Raw genomic sequence first — 25,842 nt, 5'->3', positions numbered from 1 at the left:
ATGGTTGCGATTATTGATGTTACTGTAGTATGAAGCAGAGCAGGGCTGAGTGCTGTCTGAGCAGAAACAAGGCTGCTGGAGCGATTGCTAATGAGGGATGAGTGCGACACACGTCTCGAGCGCAGCGGAACTTTTATTATGCCACAGATGACAGCTTCTACTTCTTCCAGACATGTGTATGTGGGGTAATGCAGTGCTGTTTATCATATCAGATACATTTGTGTGTTGAAAGTTATAGTGCTACTCTGTGCTCGCTCGACGGCTACTATGAGACTGCACACTGCAGTAAGCTAGGTCGATATTAGGCATGGTAAAACATGGTACTCGCTGTAAATCAAGAAAATGAGATTTAAACAATAAGACTTGCTGTGTTGAGCTATATAACATGATTAGTTTTCTGTCAATGAATGTATCCGTAGAAACAGTTGCTAACCTCCTCTAATAAAACATGTAATATATTAAAGTGTCTTTTGGTGTTTCCATGGTTTCTACAAAATAAAACCAGAAACCGACGGTAACAGGGGTATGATGTCATTGATAGGCGACGCACAGACATGGTCTGTGTCCTGTTTAAAATTGCTTATTTCTCTGGATTTTAACATTCTTGGAAACATTTGGGATAATGTAAGAACACAAGTCAACAAAATATATAACATTTTTCTAGTTGTTTTTGGATATTTGAACCCAAAAATCTTACATATTGTGCCTTTTAATAGCTTTGACACATTCATATTTATTTTAACCTAATTTCTTGATGCTGATTTTAAAAAAAAAAAAAAAAAAAGCACATATGCAAGGTTTTTTTTTTTTTTAACTACCCAAATTTACCGTATATTTTTTGAATGTATGTATAAAGGCTCCCTTCAGATCAGATTATTAGTCCATCATTGTTATAGACTAGCTTGTAGACAGCAGAGAAAGAAGAGGGAGATGAATTTATTAAGTGAACAGTCAGAGAGATCACGCTCTGCTTGTGAAGGCCTGGAGATTCCCAGAATTTGAGCAGAAAGGAGCTAATGCCTAGCAACCGTGCCACTAAGAGCGGAGAACTGCGAGCTGCTAGAGCAATGAATACAAAAACCCAAAGGACAAATGAAGTAAGAGCGAGAGAGCAAGAAAGTCTGTTTGAACGTAATTAGATGGATCTTAGCATTTTAAATAAGTAAATTACTTGCTTATGATTTCATAATGCAGTTAAGAGACCATAAAACTGGTTAGGTGAAGACCAACCTAGAAAATAAGACAAGCAGGGTGGACAGACGGAGACAGATGCGTACTGTTGTAACCTGGGTCGCAGCTGCAGCCACAAAACCGAATTATTCTTGTCTCCACTGTGAACCTGTGTGCCTCAGACCATAATGACCATTAAAACTCGGTGAACCTCAGCCAGACACACTGGACCCAGATCAGAAGTAGACACCTGAGCTCACTGGCACATTGCTGTACTGTATTGATGCACCTCTTATTAGCGTAGCCCATGCTGTCATTCACACGCCCACGCTTTCCCTCAGATCTGAGGTACTGCAACCTTGTAATGCATTGATTGAGGTGTTGGGACAGCAAAAACAACACCTGATACCAGGCCATTTGCACACATGTGGAGGTCTTGAGTTTGTCTAGGTTTAAAGTTAACATAAAATGGCTAATATTTTTGGTAGTTTTATTATTATTATTATTATTATTATTATTATTATTATTATTATTATTATTATTAATTTATCTAATTGTGAATCACATTCCTTCTCTTTTTGCATCTTTGTTTTCATCTGATGCTCACTTAATTTAATATTATTTTAATACTGTACATTATGATGTTGTGATGCCTAATTCACTTGTAGCCTTTTACAAATTAATGGTTTAGTTTAGATTTTTATTTTTGATTAATTTTAAATTAATTTTAAAATATTTTAATATAATTTATTGAAATCACCATAATGTGAAATTAATTATCGTGCATCCCTAAAAAATGCAAATCCTGCTGTTTTTTCTTTCTTTCTGGTAATTATTTTCAAATTATGGCGATACTGATAAATTGTGGATATTAATATCTTTACCGCATTTGTTTTTAAATTCTTCTGGAAAAACTACGACAGGTTGGGTTTATTTGGTAGTGTGCTGAAAATCCAGCCCATAGTGTAATAAATGTTCTTAGAAACAGGAAGAAAACTATTGCTGTCCTGGTGAAATCACTGATAATGTTTAAAATTAGTTATATGGGAGATGGCAAACGAATTTCAGTTCCGAGACCCTACAAAGGATCTATAACCGTAATTGGATAAATCTGAGAGATGTAGCATGCTTCAATGTGTAGCTCATTTAAGAGTTTTGCAGGAAATCCATCACACAGCTTCTGTTCGGTTAAGTGCTGCTCATACGATGACCTTTGTCTTTTGTTATGGTTTAAAACGTATTCCGTGGAAGTGTCCAATGCCTGATGTTTTATTCACAGACAATAACTAAAACATACACGGCCACATCCTGCAGGTGCACAGCACTAGTTGTGCGAATGTTAATACACAATAGATGTGTTGAGTCATACAGGCATTCGTTTTCCCACGTGGGCCGTCCCGTCTCCTCTCTGTCCTCTAAGGGATTGAGCACAATAGGAGTTCACACAGCTTGTAGACCTTTTAAGTACTCATGATTGAATACTCGTACTCTTAAATACTCATGAAAAGTTCAAAAGTCTCATGAATGAAAATTTCCTTTTTTTTCTTTTTTTTTTTTTTTTTTTAGAAAAAAGTAAACAAGAATCATAACTATTTAGATAATTATAATGACAACTCTATTAGCATCCACACCAATGCACCATAACTGCAGTTATGTCGCCTGCTACTTTAAATGCTTCTGCTCTTTAAAGCTTTGGATTCTGATTGGGTGTCAGTGTTTTTATTTGTCGATTATTATACCCCTGTGTCATTATCATTTACAGATAGGATTAGAGCAATTATTAAAACTTTATAGTCATTGTTATTGTAGGGACCTCTTTAATATATTACTCTTGCACAGTAGGATATCTACAATATTTTCAATAAGCCTCTATTGTGCAGCACTTTGTTTGCATTACAGCAGAGAATACAAATTATTCCAATCTCATGAGTAATACAGTGGAGTAATTGGACTGAACGAGTTCATTCTCATGAATAATCTGGAGAAAAGTTCAGAAAGTGATGAAGTAGATGCATAATATCCAGCCAGTCACCACTCCAAAACATATAGCTTACATTTTGTAATATTCAATTTTTCTTTTTAAACCAGAAGAAATGGCTTCAAAAAAACAAAGTAATTACTTCCCCGTAATAATCAACATAATGAGTGATATCATTGATTTTAGGGCTGCAACAACTAACCGACAAAACAGATAATCGTTAATGAAAATCGTCGACAATGAATGTCATTATCGATTAGTCGCATCTGCCCACCGTGCACAGAAAACATCCGCCAGTTGTGCCAAATTTCAGCACTTAATAATGCATTTCTGTGGACAAAATGCATCTAAGAATAGTGGAGGAAACAGAGTAGGAACAGAGAGGAAATAAAAAAGAAAATCCGATTAATTGAAGAAATAATCAACCAACTAATCAATTATCAAAATAATTGTTAGTTGCAGTCCTAATTGTTGATGCAAACTGCACATATCAATTATCTCACAAAATGTATTTCATGGTTTCATGACCCTTTAATGCTAACTTTCTAAACCTGCAGTAGCAGCAAAAATCTTTCAAATGAAAGCCGCAAACTGATGTGTGACTGAAGTTTGAACGGCTGCCATCTCTGTAAGATGTGAGAGATCTGATTTTGCATGTTTTAGGTGTTGACACCAGCTGCTCAAGTGTGAAGTGGGTGTGAGCGTGTGGCACGTTGACAGGTGTGCTAACACCAGGTTTTTTAAACTCAGTAGGGCATCTTTTGAGATACTACCACTCACTCTCGCACATCTCCTCATTATCTTCGGATACTATTTCATTGGAGTTTGAGGACAGCATTACATAGTTTTCCGCTCGTTTTGGAGCATAAGCCGTTTAGAGTTATGTAAGAGGGTCTCAGACTGACGGCCGGTGGCAGTGCTGCATCTCAGAGCTGCATGTCATGTGACACAAACTTGTTCCCCGCAGCGCAAATGTGCCAATCCACATCAGATGCGTCGGTCTGACGTCTGCATGTTTGTTTTTGGGATATTCGAAAGTGCTTGTGGGAGCTTGTTGATTCTAGCGTATGGCCGTTATGTTTTGTGTGTTTATATAATGTTCAAATGAGGGAGTTAGATGTCAAATGAGTAGCATGCCCCCACAGGCCTGTGGAAATTACGCTGATAAGACCTCGTTTCCTGTTTGTGAAGCACTCAGACATCTCCATTAAAGGCCAAACTTGATAAACACCAGGTCTGTGAGAGAATGGAATGCTAAAGATCGACAGCTAAGTCAGCAATACTTGAGTTAATGGAAGTATAGGCTACACACACACACACACACACACACACACACACACACACACACACACACACACACACTCTACAGGGTAGGCATTAGCACTAATACTCTGACTAGACGGAGGGAAAAAACACTGACTGTGTGCTTGCTTTCCTGTCTGCAAGATGAAATGTGTTTTTTAACCCTGTTTGTTTTGTGTTTCTGTCACAGGTGCTGGAGAATCGGGGAAGAGCACCATCGTAAAACAGATGAAGTGAGTGAACGACAATTTTCTCTCCTCAAATTCTCTTGCTCTCTTTCAGACATGTGCCAGCTGTTGATGCTGGTGTGGATGATATGAGAGGGAACAGCTGCAACTCTACAGTGAGAAAATGTTAAAAAAGAAAATAACTCTCAAATGCGCGCACGCATTCGTTCACATGGCACATTGGGAGTTTTTTTTTTTTTTTGCCCTTTCTCAGATTAATGAACTCAAAGTGCACATACTCGTACACAAACCCCAGAGCTCTAGTTTAGAATCATTCATTTCAGTGAATCAGTTCTAAGATCACTGGCTAGTTAATTGAACGTGTTGTTATTCAGTAGGGCTGCTCGATTAATCGAAATTAAACCTCATGCCATTTGGCAATTGGCTGCAGTTTTTTTTTTTTTTTTTTTTTTATGTGCAGCTTATCAGTGAAGCATGGATAAAAGCTGCTCCATCTGAAAACCAGAGGGTGCTCTCACATAGAAACTCCAAATATGCCCCGAAGAAGAGCGATAAAGCACGCAGTTCAGGGAAATCCGCTGTAGCTGAATAAACAGAATAATGAAACAATTTGATTGATTAAACATGACTAATAAACACACGACTACGACAATATATGGTTTACCGGAGTTCTTCAAGCCTTCTCGGGTATTTTCATGATAATAAAGTATATTTATAATGCAATGCTAATCGACATAGCCTTTATCACTGTATAGAATACTATGAAATAATATGCTGTGTGCCTTGTTCTGTGTAAGAAGCCACATCATCATACAGAAGAATGTTATTTCATACACTCGACTGATAAAAATGTTGGGCAGGGTCTTTATTCAAACTACCGGTTGTTGATTGGATGGACGCAGATCTGAATGCAAGCTTGAGGTCGATGTTTAAATTAAATGCAGGCATGGATGAATCACTCACAATAAGATCAATAACATGCCTTTTAGCAATATATGGGTTGAATTTCTATATCATGCCAACTTTAATTAGTGTAAGTTGCTCAGAACGTTATTTCCACCATAACAGAAGAGCGATTGCGGAAGTAGAACTCTTGCTATAACACCCCTTGTGACAATGATATTGATAATGATCATGTATTGATAATAATACATGAAATTGTGTTTGCCTTATTAGCGTACTTGAGAAGAGTATTTTCAGGTCTTACAGATAGAGGTTGTGTCTCAAAACTGAGCAAGTTGCCTACCTAGACAGCAATTTTTGGCATCAAATGATTAAATGTTACAAACATAACACTAATGGCTAGAAATGCTGTCAGCTTACATGTCATCTTATCTCACACTCCCATAAGCAGCTGTGGATGTGGGAGTGTGCGTGTAGTCAGGCCCCTGGCAGCAGTTAATGCTGTTTATCTGACCTTGACCTCTGCTACTCTTCTTACGCCTCTGTTTCCCAAATCAGTTTTACACTCTAATCACTCTGATGGAAAATGTTTACTACTTCATCTCATTACTGAATGCATCCCGACACGCACGCACTCTGATCCGGGGCACATTAGCAACTTTTATTCTGTTATAATAGAATTACATTATTATTAAATGACTCTAGAAACTAGTTGTGCTTAGTTGTATCAGAGAGAATTGTGTAATTGTGAAATATGATTACAATTCAAAACAACTATTTTAATATATATATATATATTGATATTTATTTTTTTCCTGTGATGCAAAGCTGAATTTTCAGCATCCTTACTCCATTCTTCAATGTCACATGATCATTCAGAAATCATTCTAATATGCTAATTTGCTGTTCAAGAAACATTTCTTATTATCAATGTTGAAAACATTGAAAAAGCTTATTATTTTTGTGGAAACCATGATATATTTTTTCAGGATTATAAATAGAACGTTTTTTTTTTTTTTTGTAACAAAATAAATTTTTCTGTCACTTTTCATCAATGGCTAAATATACTGTACAAATCTGATCGATTGATCGTCTATGTGTCCGTTTTGCAGAATTATCCATGAGGATGGCTACTCGGAGGAAGAGTGCAAGCAGTATCGAGCGGTGGTCTACAGTAACACCATACAGTCCATCATGGCCATCATTAAAGCCATGAGCAACCTCAAAATCGAATATGAGGATAGTGGCAGAGCGGTGAGTACACACAGCATTCCCTCAGCAAATAAATCACACACACACACAGTCAGCCCACCACCCTCAGATGATCCCAAGTCTCAAAGCCAGACTTTTGATCGGTATAAAGTCTGGTAAGCACTAGGGATGTCACAATACCAAAAATCTAGTAGTCGGTACTGATACCACCAAAAGTACATGATACTCGATACCAAAGTCGATAGACAGTAATAGAAATAGACTGAATAAACACATTAGAAGCACTGGCATAAATAAATACAATAGAATAAAGATACAAATTAAACAATGCTGTGTATAAAGTAGATCTAGTAGTAGTAGTATTCAAGTAAAAATACCACAGAAGTTGAATAATCAAATATAAAATGACATGCATAGTTATTATTTATTATTATCAATGCTGAGATGAATAGGAAGTTTTTTTATGAATAGGAAGTTCCAGAGAACAGCTTTTATTTGAACTAGAAATCTTTTGTAACATTATAAATGTCTTTACTGTCACTTTAGATCAATTTAATTAATCCTTTCTAAATAAAAGTATTAACTTCTTTTAACCTTTTTAATGGTACCAGCCTGAAAATTTCCAAATGCTTGTTTCCTGTCAGAATTTTGAAACTTGTACACTGTGACCTGCAAAAATTGCATAAAGCCAGGCAATCGGATTACAAATAGTGATTCCAGCCTTCTGTTGTCCTCCTTGTTGTGCGATATCCATTAGATGCTCACATGAACAGTCCACTGGCCATCTGAGAACGAGTCAAAGAAAACTGTAGCTTATTCTTCTGCTCTGTGTCCCTAAAGATTACAGATCAAATACAGCACAATAAATCTCTTTTAATCTGTGGCCTATGCACCGATCCTCAAAGCCTGCAAAGTGTAAAAAGTAAGGAAAATAGTGAATGAGCAAGTGAGAGTGTTAGCTTGCTATCTAGGATGTCTAGAGAACAGCCTGAAGGCAGCAGTATGTTCAGTGCATCTGATCCACCTGAGGCTCTGGAAAAACACTGATCTCTATCAGATTTATCCTCATTATATATTAGAATCATTGATAGTCTAGATTTACAGTCACTGAATGTACAGGGTTAACACTGTCTGAATGGAAGGAAGTAGGACACAGGAGTCTCGAGACCTGTTATTAAAAGTCAGACTTCTTATAACTTGTCAGAGCATCTTAAAAAAGCAGCACTCATGGTGCAGAAAATGAAATGAAGAATGGCTCCTTTAAAACAATATAGACTCTTGTGTATGTGTGTGTGTGTGTGTTTAGCAGCAGTGTGTAGTTTAATTAGACGGGTGAAGGGAGAGATAGATGATTGTGTTTCTGTTCTGGGAATAGAGCTGTAAAGTACTGTGAGAGAAGCTAACAACATCTCTCCAGCACGTTTAATTAGTGAGAGAGAGAGAGAGAGAGAGATCTGTTGGAGACATTCCTCAAGTGTGTCTCTTTCTTTCTCGTTTATGTTGTGTTTGATGTGGGATGTACTAAACTATGTATTTTAAAGTCGTTAAATCAGTAGGTCGTCTGAACGACTAGTTGACTAGTCTGTTAAGGAAACCCTGTAAGCTAGTTCACAGTCATGTCCAGTCATTTCTGAACAATTTATCAGGGGTGCCAGGGCAGGTCGAGGGCTGGATAGGGAGAAACATCACTTTGGGAAGGCTAAATATTTCACAATTTTTAAACCTGTATGATACCTGCAAACTAGTCGCTTTTTGGCAAGACCATAGACATCTCTCGAGCTGTTGCAATCTTTTTTGGCCCTCTTTAATGTGGTGTGACAGATCGCTGTAGCGCTCCAGTTCAAGCGAAGCAGCAGCGCGAAACGTATGTGAAACGATCATCTCTTCTACTTTACTACTAGTTATAGCACAAAATAAACATGAACATCTGAAGGTATGTTAAAAGATGCAATACAGCTTACCGAAATCTGTATCATGTCTCATGTGATCACTCAATCACTGTTTCCACCACAGATAGATGTCAGTAAAACAGCTTGTAAACAATATCACATAACGTCACATTTACCTCAGAAAAGTCATTCAGTGTGCAAAAATTCGTTAGTCAGCTAGAAACATGAACTTAGAGGGGAGCATTTTCTTAAATATATGCACTGTATTGCTTATTTATTTTATTTTATTTAATCTGTTCTTCAGTATTTAATGTATGTTTGAATACATTTGTTTTATGACAGCCACAATTTAAATGTTTATATTTAAAAAAAACAGTAGAAACATAATTATCATTAAATTTGTATTATTCTAACATTATTATAAAATTTCTTTACATATAATTTAAATGCAGCTCGCATACAAATCAGTTAATTTTAACTAATTAAAAAAAAAAAAAAAAATTGTTTTTGTTGGGATACCAAAATTTCAGTAGTCTATATCAAAATTTCACACTTCTCTCTACCAAGTTTGGTATTTCTGTACCAAATTTCTTAATGCACAGATCTGTTTTTATTTTATTTATTTTTTGTCCCAGTGTTTCCAGTGTCTCAGAGCAGTTCAGTTCACAGTAAATGCTGCTCCACACGAACTCATCTTTGCATCTGCTCTGAGTTTGGGTCATTCATAATGAGCATTTGGGAGTGCAACATGTGCCAACCATCTTCCCAAACTTGTAATAAGAAGCTCTTCTAAACCGACTGTTTGCTCCCTGAGGTTCTATGCCAAAATAAAAACTTGATGATTTACGGTTTGAAAATTAAGCCATAAATGTTGGTATTATACTTTTTATAGTTTTACTGTAATATAAAATTATTAATTACATTTTTATCAGAAAAATTGCAATTACATTTTTACAATCCAAAACACCATCTTGATCCATCCCTATGTTTAATTTGTCTCTGTTACTCCTTAAAAGCTTTAAAAACATTGAGTATGCAGTGCTGTGCGTAAGACAGGAAGAGGAACATCAGCCAGTGTACTTTTTTAAACCGTGTGAGTGAGTGCATGTGTTAACCATATGTCACAGTTTGAGCAGTGTGTTTTAGACACGTGGAAAACAGCATCCCGTGGGGCTGATCGCTGTAACTCCTCATTTTTTACTCTCTCTCTCTCTTTTGCTCTCTTCTCTTGAGGCTGTAAATCTTTTAAAAGGCCTGTAACCATCCTGTCCTCTCTCTATTCATATCTATTGGCTTTTTTCCCACCACCTAGTAAAAGAACTTACAGTATGCCTGTTTTGAAATAGATATTCAAGCATTCCTTGAATTTACAAGCTACTTAACTTCTGAGTTGTGAAACACTGTGTCGTTTCACCTTTACGATATCTGTAATCTACAGTAGCACACAGTTTAAGAATTCATCACGTCTCCTAGAAGCGCAGGGTCGGTTGTGTCACACGTCTCTCAGCCCATCACTTCTGCTCATGGCTCCCATGTTCCGCCTCAGGGCTGACTTCCTGTGACCTATTTCAGCTCCATGGTGGGAGGGGTTTTGGCATGAGACGCCATTCCTTCAACATGCACCCTGGGAGGAGAGAGACCGATACGTAGGTAGACGGTTATTTTTGTAGTTCTGAGAGAGACTCAGATGTGATAGTACAATCTAGAGGTAAGAGCTAGTCAGGTTCATTGGTTCCTTCTCTCCTTCTGTTTTTTCTCTCAGGGGATGCATCGCTCACATTTGTATACTGCACTTTTGACCTGCCTTGCCAATAAATCTCTAAATCAAGTAACACCCCACCCCACCCCAAACGCACACATGCACATACAGCAACTACAGCTAGAATCTCCCTCCTCCCAGAATGCCACCTCTCTCTCTCTCGGTCTATATATATATATAATGCTAGTTTTTGTATTTCTGGGTTAATGTGCATTATTTTTCATGTTTATTTGTTTGTTTTATAGGATGATGCCCGTCAGTTGTTTGCCCTGGCCGGGGCGGCAGAGGAACAGGGCATCCTGCCTGATGACCTGGCAAATGTCATCACCAGACTGTGGGCTGATGGAGGGGTACAGAACTGCTTCACCCGCGCCAGAGAGTACCAGCTCAACGACTCTGCTGCATAGTGAGTTCTCGTTCCATTGTTGGTCAGAAATGATATTGACTATTTGTCAATGACCATTCGTCAGTATTCATGGCAAGCTAATATAATAGCTCATAATGCGCAGCCTGTCAGATGATAAATATGCATTTACAGATGGAACAGGGTGGTGCACTATAGCATTATGGGTAGTTTTCTTGCAATATAAATGTATATTAAGTGTCTTTCTAAATGAACCGCTAAACTAAAACTGACACATACCCAAGAGTCCCTTTAAATTCAAAAGGGATAGAAAGATGAAATTGTGTGATGGGAGTGGGCAGGATTAGATCGATACGTCAAAGCGAGCAGAAGCTCTGGCATTAACAGTTAACGGTCCGTTGAGAAACCAATTGCTATTAAATGGAGGGTTGGCCTGGGTCAGGATTTCCATGAATTTTCCCATGCTTGATACACTCAGAATCAATCAGGGGTAGGCGGAACGTTCTCTCACTGGGGGATCACAGTCAATTTGGCCTTGAATTAGGAAATGAATCATGATGTCATTTGTTGGTGGGAAAAGAGATTGCGGAAGGATAGTGGGAGCTCTAATCTTAGTTTTCATAATATTTAGTTGTGTTTGTTAGATTCAGCCGATGTTTATGTGAGAGGGTTTATATCCTTTGTGTGTGGGTGGGCGGAGAGAAGTGTGGTTTAACAAAGGCAGCCACTCCTTCCCCACCCTCCGAACAGAGGCTAAAATGTCTCTGTCAAAAACAATAACAAAACCTCCTTTTAGAGAGATGCAGACTATATTAAAAACGATAAATAAAAATAGAAACTCTCCACATACACGCTAGCTTTCAAAGGTTTGGAATCAGTACTTTTTTTTTTTTTTTTTTTTTTTTAAGATATTAATACTTTTATTCAGCAATGATCCATTAAATTGATCAAAAGTGACAGTAAAGACTTACATTGTTACAAATTATGAAAATTTCTCCCAAAAAATGTAATGTTCTATTCATAAAAGAATACTGAAAAAATGTATCAGTTTCTACAAAAAAAAAAAAAACTCTTTTTAACATTGATAATAAGAACTTTAATATACACACATTTAGAGTTTGAGTTTAAAGTGGCATAATGTATAGAAAATCAGTCATTATTGCAATATAAACCCTGACAGGATATTTAGAACCCCGATGCAAAGCCTACTAATTGCACATCTACTTGCCAAATAAATTAACGGAATATAAATTTTGACTTTAAAGGGTTAGTTCACCCAAAAATGAAAATTATGTCATTAATGACTCACCCTCATGTCGTTCCAAACCCGTAAGACCTCCGTTCATCTTCAGAACACAGTTTAAGATATTTTAGATTTAGTCCGAGAGCTTTCTGTCCCTCCACTGAAAATGTATGTACGATAGACTGTCCGTCCAGAAAGGTAATAAAAACATCATCAAAGTAGTCCATGTGACATCAGAGGGTCAGTTAGAATTTGTTGAAGCATCGAAAATACATTTTGGTCCAAAAATAACAAAAACTACGACTTTATTCAGCATTGTATTCTCTTCCGGAATCCTTTCCATTGAATTGATTCCATTGAATTGATTCCATTGAATCCTTTCATCTGTCGGCGTTGGTAATGCACTCTTATGTCACCGTGGTTGTTGCGATTAGGACATCCTCGACATTTTGAAGCATCGAAAATACATTTTGGTCCAAAAATAACAAAAACTATGACTTTATTCAGCATTGTATTCTCTTCCGGCTCTGTTGTCAATTCTCGTTCACGACTCCGCTGCTGCTGCTTCTTCTTCTCTCCTGTTTTACGGCGGTTGGCATCCAGCTTTTTGGTGCATTACCGCCCCCTTCTTCTCCGGAGTGTGGTTAACGACTCCGCAGTGATGCTGCTGACGTAAGACGCTGCTGATGTGTTATCTGGTGCGCCAGAGCTTCGTTTACAGTCTGAGGGAGACATACGCTGTATTCAAGCTATTCTACATTGTTTGTATTTTGGTATTGCTATATTTTTTAAAATGGTGCGTAAGTGTGCATGTCGCGGATGTCCTAATCGCCAAAAACAACCACGGTGACGTAAAAGTGCATTACCAGCGGTGACAGGATTCAATGAAATCAATTCAATGGAAAGGATTCCGGAAGAGAATACAATGCTGAATAAAGTCGTAGTTTTTGTTATTTTTGGACCAAAATGTATTTTCGATGCTTCAAAAAACTCTAAAAATTCAAAATTCATCCCAGAGGTGTCTAATGGAGTTTAGGTTGGCACTTTGTGAAGGCTAGTGGAGCTCTTCTGCATCAGACTTGGTGAGACATTTCTTTATGGCATTCATGTACAATTCATCTTCGTTAGAAAAATACCCTCCCAAAAATTCTCTAGAAAACTTATGTATGCTGTAGCGTTAAGATTAGTTTTCACTGGAACCAAGGAGCCTGGAATTTGAAAATATTTTTGGCCAAGTTTCATGAAATCTTCCCAGCCTTTGAATCAGAGCCAGATGTCAAGCACAGCTCCTGTTCCAGTAAAAAAAAAAAAAAAAGACAAACTTCCTGTACATCAAAGAAAGACCATATTTTTTGTCTGTTTGCACAGATCTTGCCATACACACTTACTGTGTTTAGAATAACACTACTAGTAGTACTTACATCAGTAAATAGAATTTACTGAATCCCATCAGATGTTTTGTACTGGTGTATTATTTTGAACAGCCACTGTATTAAGCGCCTAGCATTGGCGTATTGTTCTCACTAGAGATTAGCTACAGTGTTAGACTGTACTCTTGGCTTTGATAAACTCTAGCCGCTTTTATCAGAGACATGACTTTAATTCCCCGAACCTTAAATGATAGCAGGTGGTCATTAATCTCTCTCTATACACAGTCAGTACAGCCCCTAGTCCTGCACATTACAGGCTAGATTTTTCATTGCATAAATCAGAGCACACCACGTGCTGAAGTGTGAATAAAATAAGTCTTCAAGAGAGCCCTCCTCCGAAACAAAGCTCACTGGAGCTAAAATGTTTGCAGTAGGTAAGAACTATAAAGGCAGCTCTAAGCCATTCTTTGTGAAGAGGGATTATCAGCACTTTTCAATTTGATTTAGGTTGTGCTTGATTGTTTTGTGCCTGAGGATTCCAGTATGGAAGTAAATTAATGCCAAATGTTTTTGAAATAAAAAGCTTGTTAAATTGCACTAATTAAAAAAAAAAATGCATTACATTAACTGTGCTTGCATTTAGATGCATTGTATGTTTAAAGCTTGCATTTTTATGGGCTGAAATTCAACATTGTTGTATATTTAAGCTGTGAATATTTCAATTCAAAATATTTCACACACATTTTCATTATTAAAAATTCAATAATTTATATTCACCTTTCACATTTCACTTCCAAAATATTAATTCTGTTTAAAAATACAACCTATAAAATTCGACTAGCAATTTTCATCCATTTTATTTCACTTTACAAATTCACTTCCATAAATTCAGTGGTTCAAATTCGGCGCTGTGTTGTAATACTAGGGATTCCCTCATACTTCATAGGATTCCTCTGCCATCAGGACAAATAAATCGATTAACATAGCTTAATGGACTAGTACAGTAATATAAAAGACCAGACTTGCACTTTATTGGTGATGTAAGTCATACTATATATGCTCCAGGAAAGCAGATACTGGCATAAAGTTGGTTTGACGTTGAACTTTTGATAGTCGCAAATTTAGGGGCCGTCTCTAAAGTAACACCACTGGTATTCCCGTTTCTACCTTCTACCATTTAAAGAGAATGACTTAGTCACAAAACAAACTGTAAAGTGTTCATCTAGGTCTCAAGTATGATGCACACGTTTTAGATTTTTTATGTTAATTAAAATAAATGGTAACACTTTACAGTGTGTACATCAGCATCGGTGAATAACGTTATAATCTCGTTCACTGGAGAGAAAGCTGCTTACATGTAGCTTACACAGCGAAAGTAACCGTAAAGACACCAAATTAAACATAAATGCAGCTTTTGTGTCTTTATCAGCTTTTCTGCATTTATACTGTCCCTGATAATCATCACACATTCACTTACTGCTTGCTCTAATTCTGCAAATCCGTTTTAAAAAATGAATGACCCGTTTCTAACTGTTGCTTTGCTCTTCGTCAACACGCGCTAGTGGCACCTGCTGGTGAGGTAAACTAACAGCAGATGGAGATCATGCATCGGCACTCTACTGCTTTTTCTGCAGTTCCCGGATGTGAAATTTTGAATTTTCTGCCAAATTTGAACCACTAAATTTTTGGAAGCGAATTTGTAAAGTGAGATAAAATGGACAGAAAATTGCTAGTCCAATTTTAAAGGTTATATTTTTAAACAGAATTAATATTTTGGAAGTGAAATCTGAAAGGTGAAATATAAATTATTAAATTTTTAATAATGAAAATGTGTGTGAAAATGTTATGAATTGAAATATTCACAGCTTAAATATACAACCATGTTGAATTTCAGCCCATAAAAATGCAAGCCTTAAAAATACAATGCATCAAAATGCAAGCACAGTTAATGTAAAGCATTTTTTTTCAATCAGTGCAATTTAACAAGCTTTTTATTTCAAAAACATTTGGCATTAATTTACTTCCATAATTCCAGTGGCGTGCGAGTGTGTGTGGGAATCCACACAAAATTAAGACCACTCTAAGGACTAATAAACGTATAACAACTAAGAAAGAAAGAAAACAGCTGGGAGGAACTTATGCTGTGTTGGTTTCTTGCGATTTTGAAATCCTGAACTGTTGGTTCGTCATGGAACCATACAGTTGAGTTGTAGTGGGATTGTACCGCATTAGGTGGAGCAATAACATTCAGTGTTGCTGGCAGGATTTCTTGCCTACGCAGCTTATCCAAGCTGTGTTACTGTGAGGCTTCATCAGCCTTTGATTGGCAGCTGAATAAAGATCTGCATTGTCACTGTCGCAGCCTCCTAGACTAAGGCGTGCAATCGTATAATCAGATTTCCAAAGAGAGTGTTTTGCATAAGGACATCATCTACAATGCTTGTTCACACCAATGCTGATACAACTGAGAGACACAGAAGTGTACAATATTTTGCACTATATGTACCCTAAAACATTGCTGGTGCCAAAATTTTAACTTGAGTGAATATTTAATATTTTATGGCAGAGGTTTTCAAAATAAAGTTGGGTGCTTGGGTGTCTATGGGAAATTTGAGAGAAAAAAAAGAATTTTGCAAACAGCGTTGCATTACCACATGGGCCCCCTTCTGGATTAGAGTCGCCTGTGACCGACTGTATTCGTCGTGTGACTGCATGAACCAAACCGGGATGAATGCATGTACCGTTACACCCCTTTTATTTATATAATATAATATAATATAATATAGGGGGTGTAGCGGTACATGTATTCGACCTGAACCGTACAGTACGGACATCACTGTTTGGTTCATGCAGTCACACGACGAATAGAGTCGGTCAATACAGCAATTTTATACAGTAGTGAAGTAGTGAAAGTGTATCTAGTTAGAAGGAAATGCTATTAATACAGTACAATTAACTACAATATTTATAAGGAAGACACATCAGTATTATTTAAAAAAAGTGAATTGTTTTGTAGCATCCTGTGTGTGTGTGTTTTGCAGTTATCTGAATGACATGGACAGGATAGCCAAAGCAGACTACATCCCAACCCAGCAGGATGTGCTGAGGACCAGAGTGAAGACCACTGGAATCGTAGAGACACATTTCACCTTCAAAGACCTACACTTCAAGTAAGAAACCTCTACGCACATGGATGTCTTTATTTTGCTCTGATTTTAACAGATTTTTTTATTCACACTTTCTAGTAGCCGTGCTAACGTGTGTTCACACACATTCACACTTCAAACAACTCATGTGCTATATCGAACAGCCTCCACTATTTCCGTTAGATAGCAACACCCTCTTTAACCCTCAGTGGAATCAAGGAATTAATTCCATGCCATCCATGTGTTCTGGCCTGAGGTTTTGGGATTAATTTCTGTTAAAACTGTTGAGGGCGTTTGGTTTGAGGAGTTTATGGGATTTAGCGAGGCTGGAATGATTCTTTTTGAATGCGTCTGCTTTAATCTACAGAAGAAATGTCAGCCCAACCTTTATAAAGATCAAACACAAGCCAGCTGTCCAAGATGGTCTATTACTTCATTTAATGACTTGTAAATCATATTATATATTGTGTGTAAAAAAGAAAATTCCACATAAGAGGGAGGATAATTATTAAATTTCCTAGAAATGCCAATGTCTTTTTTTAGGTCCACACTGTTTTAGAGACAAGTGTGTGACAGGAAGTCCTAGCTCTTCCATCCTCTCTCCCTGTCTCATCCATCCTGCTTTCAACCCCTCCATTTCCATAGAAACAAAGCCCAGACTCAAATGTCAACAAATGCCAGTGACACACGTGAACGTCCGGACCTAAAGAAGAGGAAGGGACATCATAAATCTCTCTTTTAAGAGCATCAGAATACTGAGTCAGCAACCTCAATATTCTGCTGACGAAACATTGAAAATTTCCCACAAATTTCCAGTGGACAAAAACAAACTCTAAGAAAAATAGACTTGACCTAGAAAGAGGAATATTTTCATCTTTTACTTGCCCTCAAATCATCTTTTATATATGTGTGTGTATGTGTATATGTATATATGTATATGTATGACAAAACAGCATCATAAAACATATAAACAGTAAATTTTTTAAGCCAGTCTAAGTTATTGTTGGCTAATAATCTTCCCCTCTGCCTTAACTTGTTGTGCTGCTATTGGTTAAGAACTTTGTCATATTGTTTATGAATGAATTTCAGATGTATTTGGATTGACATGACAGAAAATTATGACAAAACTATTCCCTTAGCACAGCATGATATATTAAACAGGTCTTGCTTTGTAGGTTCTTCAGGGTATTTTTATGATTGATTACTTGTGCGTTTGTCTGTTTGTACTGCTGACCATTTACATGTCTCCTCTCTCCATAGGATGTTTGATGTCGGCGGCCAGCGTTCAGAGAGGAAGAAGTGGATCCACTGTTTCGAAGGGGTGACGGCCATTATCTTTTGTGTGGCCATGAGTGCGTATGACCTGGTGCTGGCTGAGGATGAAGAAATGGTGAGATCCTTTTAGCTTTTACCCCAGATCAGTTCATTATTCACGGTCCATGACACTTCTATGAATCAAAGAGGCTGCATTTGTACACTTCTGCACAATTTGTTTTGTTAGTTTCTGGCACCAAAATAGCCATAATTTAGTTGTACATGACCATGTTTCACCTTCTGTATTGTTAGACTTAAATATGCTGTTTTGCTGCTTCACCTTTAAGACTTAAATGTTAGGGTTGGTAAGATTTTTTTTTTTTTTCCAAAAGTAGTCAAAGCAGTAATATTGTAAAATATTATTCCTGTGAGTGCAAATCTGACTTTTCAGAATAATTACTCTAGTCTTCAGTGTCACATGATCCTTCAGAAATCATTCTAATATGCTGATTTGCTGCTCAAGAAACATTTCTTATTATTATCAGTGTTGAAAACTTTAGAAGCTTGTTTTCGGCATGAAATAAAAAGGTAATTGCGACTTTTTATCTCACAATTCTGACTTTTTCTCGCAATTGCGAGTTTATATCTCACAATTTTGACGTTATAAGACGTAATTGTGAGTTTATATCATACAATTCTGAGAAAAAAAACATCAGAATTGTGAGATATAAAGTCAAGATTGCTTGAAAAAAAAACTGTGAGGAAAAAATCAGAATTGCGACACTATATCTTGCAATTCTGACTTTATAACTTGCAATTGCGAGTTTGCATTTCACAATTCTGAGAGAAAAAAATCTGAGATAAAAAGTCGCAATTATTTTTTATTTTACAATTAATTTTTTATTTTATTTTTTAGTGGCGGAAACAAGCTTCCATAGAAGACTGCTTCATGTTTTTGTGGAAACCATGATACTTTTCTTTTTTTTTCAGAATTCTTTGATGAATAAAAAGTTCAAAAGAACAGCATTTACTGTCAGTTTTGATCAATTCAATACATAAGTACTAATTTCTTTCTTTAAAACAAAACAAAATCTTTCTGACCCAAGTTTTTGAACGGTAGTGTAGTTTCGTCATATTTCAGGCTATCATTCATCAATACAGACCGGAATACTGAACCGTTTCTTAATTCCACCACAGAACCGAATGCATGAGAGCATGAAGCTCTTCGACAGCATCTGCAACAACAAGTGGTTCACCGAGACCTCCATCATCCTCTTCCTCAACAAGAAAGATCTGTTTGAGCAGAAGATCACACACAGCCCCTTGACCATCTGCTTCCCTGAGTATGCAGGTACTATAAAACGCCCAACTTCCCAATAAATCATCTAAATTAAGTGCACAAGTGCTCCAGAAGTGCTTTTGAGTGCTTCAAATCAATAAAATGCAAGCTCTTGCTTTACCTGTGCATTAAAGAAAACATGAAATCAATACAGACCTTTTTAGTTTCTTAATCATTGTAGTGTTTTTGTGCAAAAAAAAAAAAAAAAAAAAAAATTTAATCATTAATTATATTGTATGTTATGTAGTTCATAAACCTTACTTGCCAGCTTTTTAACTCTACAAGTTACATAGCAACTAATTACATTGGCATTCAACAGTTCCTCCAATCAGAATCAATGTATTTTTATGTTTTGGGGAAAAAGTCTGTACACCCTGGAAAAACAATATTAACCAATACTATCATTGCCTACTTTTCACGATCCAATCAGATGTTAACAAATCTGTCCTCCATTATTTCAGAAAACAGACCAATCCAAACCGGTTTTATTCAGCCATTTTCAGTCTTTGTGAGGCTGTTCACTTCAAGTGCTCATCAAGGGGTTTATTCAAATGAGGTGCACTTTGGTTGTCCTTCAATGTTGATATCCAAAGGCCAGGAATTCATTATATTCCATGCAGAGTTGTGCATGGGACATCGATCTAACACAGAGCAGACGGCTTTACTGATATCAATCAATCGGAAGAGATCTTGTCATTTTAATGATCAAAGTGGGGATCATTGTGAATGTGTTCTTGGATTTCATGTTGTTTTCCAATTTTTCCGGCTTCCTTTCACTTATTTTCTGTCTTTCCTTCGCCATCCTTCCCTACTGTTTTCTCATTGTGCTTTGTATTTCTCCTCTCAACAAGGTGCCAACAACTACGACGAGGCCGCCGAGTACATCCGCAGCAAGTTTGAGGACCTGAACAAGAAGAAGGAAACAAAGGAGATCTACCCTCACTTCACCTGTGCCACAGACACCAAGAACGTGCAGTTTGTTTTCGACGCCGTCACCGATGTCATCATCAAAAACAACCTGAAGGATTGTGGGCTCTTCTAGGGCACAAAAACAGGAAGATGAGTCGAGGTGAGAAGAAATACACAGAGCGTCCTGTCTAGTTGCTCGCCATTCTACTCGTAACTTATTTCTCTTCCTCTTTCAGATTACTTGAACAGTTTTGATGACCAGAGGAAGCAGGGGTGGAATAAGTCCCGGGCATCTGCACTGGCCAACCACGACTCCTGCTTCCACACCACAACTGATAGCTCAGAGGAGCAAAACACAATTTCAACGATTGCCAACAACCTTAGCCTCTGTCCGCCCTCCCTCCCTCCCGACACCGTCCCATCATTGTGTTTGACATTTAATATCTGTATTAATAACTCCTTGGGCTATGACCACAAATCGGCAACTGTTGTATTATCCATTGTCAATTTTTTTGTCGTTTATTTTCTCTCCTTTTGTTAATTTTTTTTTCTTTCGAGTCATAGCAGAGGCAACAAAAAGTTTTTATATGATAACTTCATTTTACTCTAGGGAATTTGAAATTTTATTAATTGCATAATGCTTATTTTTTAAACAACCAGCTGGCATTGGATATTGAGTATGATTGATTGAAAAAGGAAAGCGCTTTTTTATGATGTTTACATGACGTCCTTGTTGATAGCAAAACGAAAAGTTTTCCTGCATGATAGATGAAAACAAATATATCAATACAAGTAATCAGTTCACATCAGCGTAACATTCCTTTTTAAAATGAAATGAAAAAGTACAAAAACAACAAAAAAACTAAAAAGCACAAAAAAAAAGCTTCACAAATGGGGAAAGAACTGCTAAAATGTAACTGATATTTAAAGTATGTACGTAACAGTATCTAACAATCTTTTTTTCTTCTCTTCTATCTCCTCATTCCTCTTTCTAGCATTCTGTTTGTGCCTTGACTTCCGTTTACAATGGACTTTATTTTCTCCCCCAGTTGTCCTACTGTACCTAAACGTTTCTGCTGCAGAAATTTCACACCATGTAAGAATAAATAGTGATTAATAATGGAAATCTAATTGAGAAAAAGGGTAGTGTTATTTGTTTCATTTTTTTGGTAAAGATTAAAGTTCGTTTGAAAGTCCTATATAATGATTTAATTTAAATAAAGGTTCATTCACTAGATGAAGCTGTGCCAGCTGTGCTTTTTATTTCAAGTGTACATTTTGTGGAAGTTAATAAGTTCACATCAGTGGCTGAATAATTAATTTAATATCCAATCACAGTAATTAAACACACATTTAAGGACTTGCTGTAGGGCATCAACTGGAACATTTTCTAATTTTAGGATATTGTGCTCCATCCATTACCTGGAGAGGTCTGTAAGAACATTAACTAACTTAATTATTTAAGAACATTAAGATTCATTTCTTTTCTGAGATCAGGTAGCCGGAAGATGAGGCTCCAACCATCGTCGTTCACCCGTTGCTGCATTAATCGAGTAACTCCGTCCTGTTACTGTCGAAAGACATCAGAAAGTCATCTCAGGTTAAATAATCACCATGTTCGGAACATGTGCTTCTCAAAATTATAATTACATTCATTTGGAAATGTCTCACACTGTAATCTAACCTGGGTCTTGAGCTTTTCCATCAAACCTCTACAATGAAAGAAAATATGGATTAAGATCTTAACTAAATTAGTGTTTGGAGAGTGAAATATAAAGCCGTGACAGGCCGCAGCTCACCGTTATACCCTCTTGTATGTTGACTTTTGACAGACTGACACTGCCATCTAGTGACTGCTGTGTAAAATAATAATACATTTATTTTGTATAGCACCTTTAAAAGTTGCTTTCTCAAAAGGCTTTACAACACAACCAAATAAACACTCCAAAAAACAAACATGAAAGAAAGACACTGCTTCCCTAATGTCAACCGGGAGATAATTCCACAATTTTGGGGAAGATGAAAAGGCCCCGTCACCCCTAGAACGAAGCCTTGTTTTAGAAACGACGATACACTGACGATACACAGCATTTTAACAAATTTAGCTGTAAACAGAAGTTGGGTTATGCATGTTCATCACCTGTCAGTCATAACTGCTTGCGTCACTCCAGTGAGAATATTATATCCAGCATCACTCCATCTCCACCTTTACCCAGCCGGCACAGGATGTAGATTCCAACATCGATCAGACAATGGATTTTGTTTGAAAATGAAAATCGGGTTGATGTCTTAACTCCGTTTGTTTGATGTCAAGGTCCAACGTTAGGCAGATGTTGAATTTTGGTTGGAATAAACACCAAAAAAACTCTGAAATCCATGGCAGTACAGGGTTCCAAACGTTTACCGTTAATGGAACTAACGATTGAAGATGCTACAACTTCAGCCACAGCATTAGATGAAAACCACAAGAATATTAATGATTAACCAGATTGACTTAATTTCTGTCCGATATCTATAGAAGTTCTTATTGATAATTAACAGGTTTATGTGATGTTCTGTTGAAAATGTTTAGTTAGTCGCCGTCATTGTGATCAGTGTTTTGCTTTATTTGTGCAGTTTGACTCTTGACTAAGGGGCTGTTTTTAGTTTTCAACAAAAAAAATGGAAAACTTTTTGTGTTTTGGCTGTTCATTTACATACTAATGGTGTTTTGCTGGCCTGAAAATGCAAACTTTTGAAAATTCAATCCAATTCATGTGATAAGATTTGGTACTGTATATTTATAAATTTATGAATGTAAACATACAGCCCTGCAGAATTTAGCTTCAACCAGCTCCAACTCACGCCTGCTTGGAAGTTTCTAGTAATCCTGAAGATATTGATTAGCTGGATCAGGTGTGTTTGATTAGGGTTGGAACAAAACTGCGCAGAGCTGTGGCTCTCCAGGAATTCAGTTTGCGAACACTGATATAAGCAGTACATACACACAAGGAAATATATAAGACACTATACTTCTTATATTTTGTGAATCTTAACATTATATATGTTTTATATATTTACTCAACAACAGCACAAACACAACTGCATTTACTAATCAAATCACCAGAAAGACAATGATAATCTTTTATGTCTTCACATAAGAAGCAAACATTTATATGTACTTCAGCCTAACTACAGCCTCTACTCCTCAGCACAGTGGTAACCCCAAAAACTCAGACATACTAGAAACCATTTTAAATTCCAAAATAATAGAACATTAAACACTAACAGATCTCCCCCTAAATGAATATTGAGCAAAACACTTAATTTCAACATTGACCCTTCCTTTCTCAGTCAGAAGCAAAGCATGCTGGGAACTAGAAATCTGCTGTAACTCATTCCTTGAATGTGTGTACCTACATTCATATGGGAACATGTATGTGCAACATATATGAACAATAAAGGATAAAACTTTATGAATTTCACATATAATGCTATTTTGTATTCATGTCTAAATATTGTATAGAGAATCTATAGACATGGTCAAAGTATATATTGCATAATATAAGCACTAGTTTCCCATATATGGAAATGTATTATGTAATATATCACATTATATTTTGCACTATATTCCCATTTATTTTTTGCTTCCTAAGAGTTGTCTATGGTTGGAAAGATGCTAGAGAAGCCCTGCAGCGGTCAACCTGAAGCACACCCACTGAAGCTAAGCAGGGTTGAGTCTGGTCTATATCTGGATGGGAGACCTCCTGGTAGACTAGGTAGCTGCTAGAAGAGGTGTTGGAGAGGCCAGCAGGTCTGATCAACCTGTGGCCTGAGTGGGTTCTAATGCCCCAGTACAGTTATAATAAGCTGTACTGTATAAAGGGTTAACATAAACCCCAGAAAACTAGGGGTGTAGTTCTTACAACTTACATGGAGGAATATATTCTATTTGAATATACTTTAAAATATAATTTATTTCTCTGATGCAAAGCTGAATTTTAATCAGCCATTACTCCAGTCTTGAGTGTCACATGATCCTTCAGAAATCATTCTAATATGTTTACGTTACTGAGGTAAGCGCTTGCTTTAGTTGGGCTCCTGACCCTTGACATTTTGACTTTACTTTTTCTCCAATTGTAACTGTGTTTCTACAGCACATTTGTTACAAAAAAAAAATTGTGAGAAAAAAAATATCTGATCAAATGGGTTTGGTTGCTCATTGTTGATGATTTTATCATACAGTGGTCTTATTCACTGATCTCTGAATATTGTGTGTTGTTTTCATGTTGTTGTAGTCCTATGATAACGCATCAAATCCTGCCCTGCTTTGATATTTTTCAAGTTTTTATCATTGTGCAGAAACTATTCAGACAGGATCATGTAGACTCGCACAGACGTCTAGATTCTGCGTATGATCCTCAACAATGGTGACAAAATTTTCAGATCAACAGATTAATGCTGAGCATCACAAAACAAGCTACTAAAGCGACAAAAAAGATTTTTGTTTATTGTCACCATTGTTGAGGTTCATACGCTGATTCATGATGTCTGTGTGAGTCTAAAAGACACTGTTTGAAACTTTTTGAAAATTGTCTGTGTCATAAATAATAATAAAAAAACCCTTAAAAAAAAGTAAACGTTTTTGAAATCTTGCGATGGAACAAAACCAACCACCATTGAGATGTGGTAACAGAACAAAACCAACTGTCATTAAAATTTCATTAAGGAACAAAACCGAATGGCTTTGATATCTCGTAATGAAAAAAAATGGCCGTGATTAAAATCTTGTAACAAAACAAAACTGACAGTCATTGAAATCTCATAAACCAAACAAAACTGACCGTCACTGAAATTTTGTATAGGAACAAAACCGACCGTCAATGAGATCTTGTAAAGGAACAATGCCAACTGTCACTGAAATCTCGTAATGAAACAAAACTGACCGTCATTGAAATCTTGTAGCGAAATGAAACTGAATGAGATTGCGCAAATGGACAAAACCAACCATAAGTTTAAAAAACCACACACAAAGACATCAAGAATCAGTACATGAATCTCAACAAAGGTGTCAATCATGCCACAATGCATTCTGGGAACAATAGTACAAAACTCCCAGCATACATCACAGCATGAATAAATTATACAGAGAAATTATCAAGAGAATACAAAGAAGAGTTAAGAGCCCAACTAATGGAAACATTGCGGCTCAAATCTGGCAAACAGCGGTTCACCCAAGTGCCATCATTCCATGCCACATGTGAGATTTCCTTGTAAAAGAACAAAGAAACAAAACTGAACATCATTCTCGTAACTGAACAAAATAGATCGTCATTGAAATCTCATAACCCAGCAAACCGGACCATTATTAAATCACAATACCCATCAAAACCGACTGTCATTGAAATCTCATAACTGAATAAACTGATTGTCATTGATATCTCGCAATTAAACAAAACCGACCATCGTTGAGATCTCGTAAGGGAACAAAACCAACTATCATTAAAATCTTGTTAAGGAACAAAGCCAAACGTCATTAAAATCTCATTAGGGAACAAAACCAAGTGGAATTGAAAACTCGTAATGGAAAAAAAAAGGCAGTTATTGAAATCTTGTAAAGAAGCAAAATCGACCGTCATTGAAATCTTGTAATGGAACAAAAATGACCATCATTAATATCTCGTTAAGGAACAAGGCCAAACGTTGTTAAAATCTCATTAGGGAATAAAACCAAGTAGAATTTAAAACTTATAATGAAAAAAAAAAAAAAGGCTGTTATTGAAATCTTGTAAAGGAGCAAATCGACTGTCATTGAAATCATGTAATGTAACAAAAAC

The 25,842-nt window shown here is 36.7% G+C and overlaps 1 protein-coding gene across 5 annotated transcripts in view; it reads left to right on the top strand.

Moving 5' to 3' along the window:
• Positions 1-21,263, top strand: part of gnai2a (guanine nucleotide binding protein (G protein), alpha inhibiting activity polypeptide 2a) — a 66,129-nt gene extending 44,866 nt beyond the window's left edge. For 4 of the 5 annotated variants that reach the window (XM_067387915.1, XM_067387918.1, XM_067387916.1 and 1 more), the window contains 8 exons: positions 4,641-4,683; positions 6,654-6,795; positions 10,647-10,807; positions 16,420-16,548; positions 17,785-17,914; positions 18,976-19,129; positions 19,969-20,186; positions 20,263-21,263. In XM_067387915.1, the coding sequence (XP_067244016.1) occupies positions 4,641-4,683; positions 6,654-6,795; positions 10,647-10,807; positions 16,420-16,548; positions 17,785-17,914; positions 18,976-19,129; positions 19,969-20,159 (950 nt within the window). In that variant the 3' untranslated portion in view covers positions 20,160-20,186; positions 20,263-21,263. Of the gene's footprint in view, positions 1-157; positions 186-4,640; positions 4,684-6,653; positions 6,796-10,646; positions 10,808-16,419; positions 16,549-17,784; positions 17,915-18,975; positions 19,130-19,968; positions 20,187-20,262 lie in introns of those variants that run through there. The other variant, XM_067387917.1, reaches the window with a different exon arrangement.
• Positions 21,264-25,842: the final 4,579 nt, after the last annotated feature.

Source organism: Chanodichthys erythropterus, chromosome 6, assembly GCF_024489055.1.
Source record: "Chanodichthys erythropterus isolate Z2021 chromosome 6, ASM2448905v1, whole genome shotgun sequence".
Taxonomy (NCBI): domain Eukaryota; kingdom Metazoa; phylum Chordata; class Actinopteri; order Cypriniformes; family Xenocyprididae; genus Chanodichthys; species Chanodichthys erythropterus.
The sequence above is the reverse complement of the archived record's forward strand: the minus strand, read 5'-3'. Positions and strand labels throughout refer to the sequence as shown.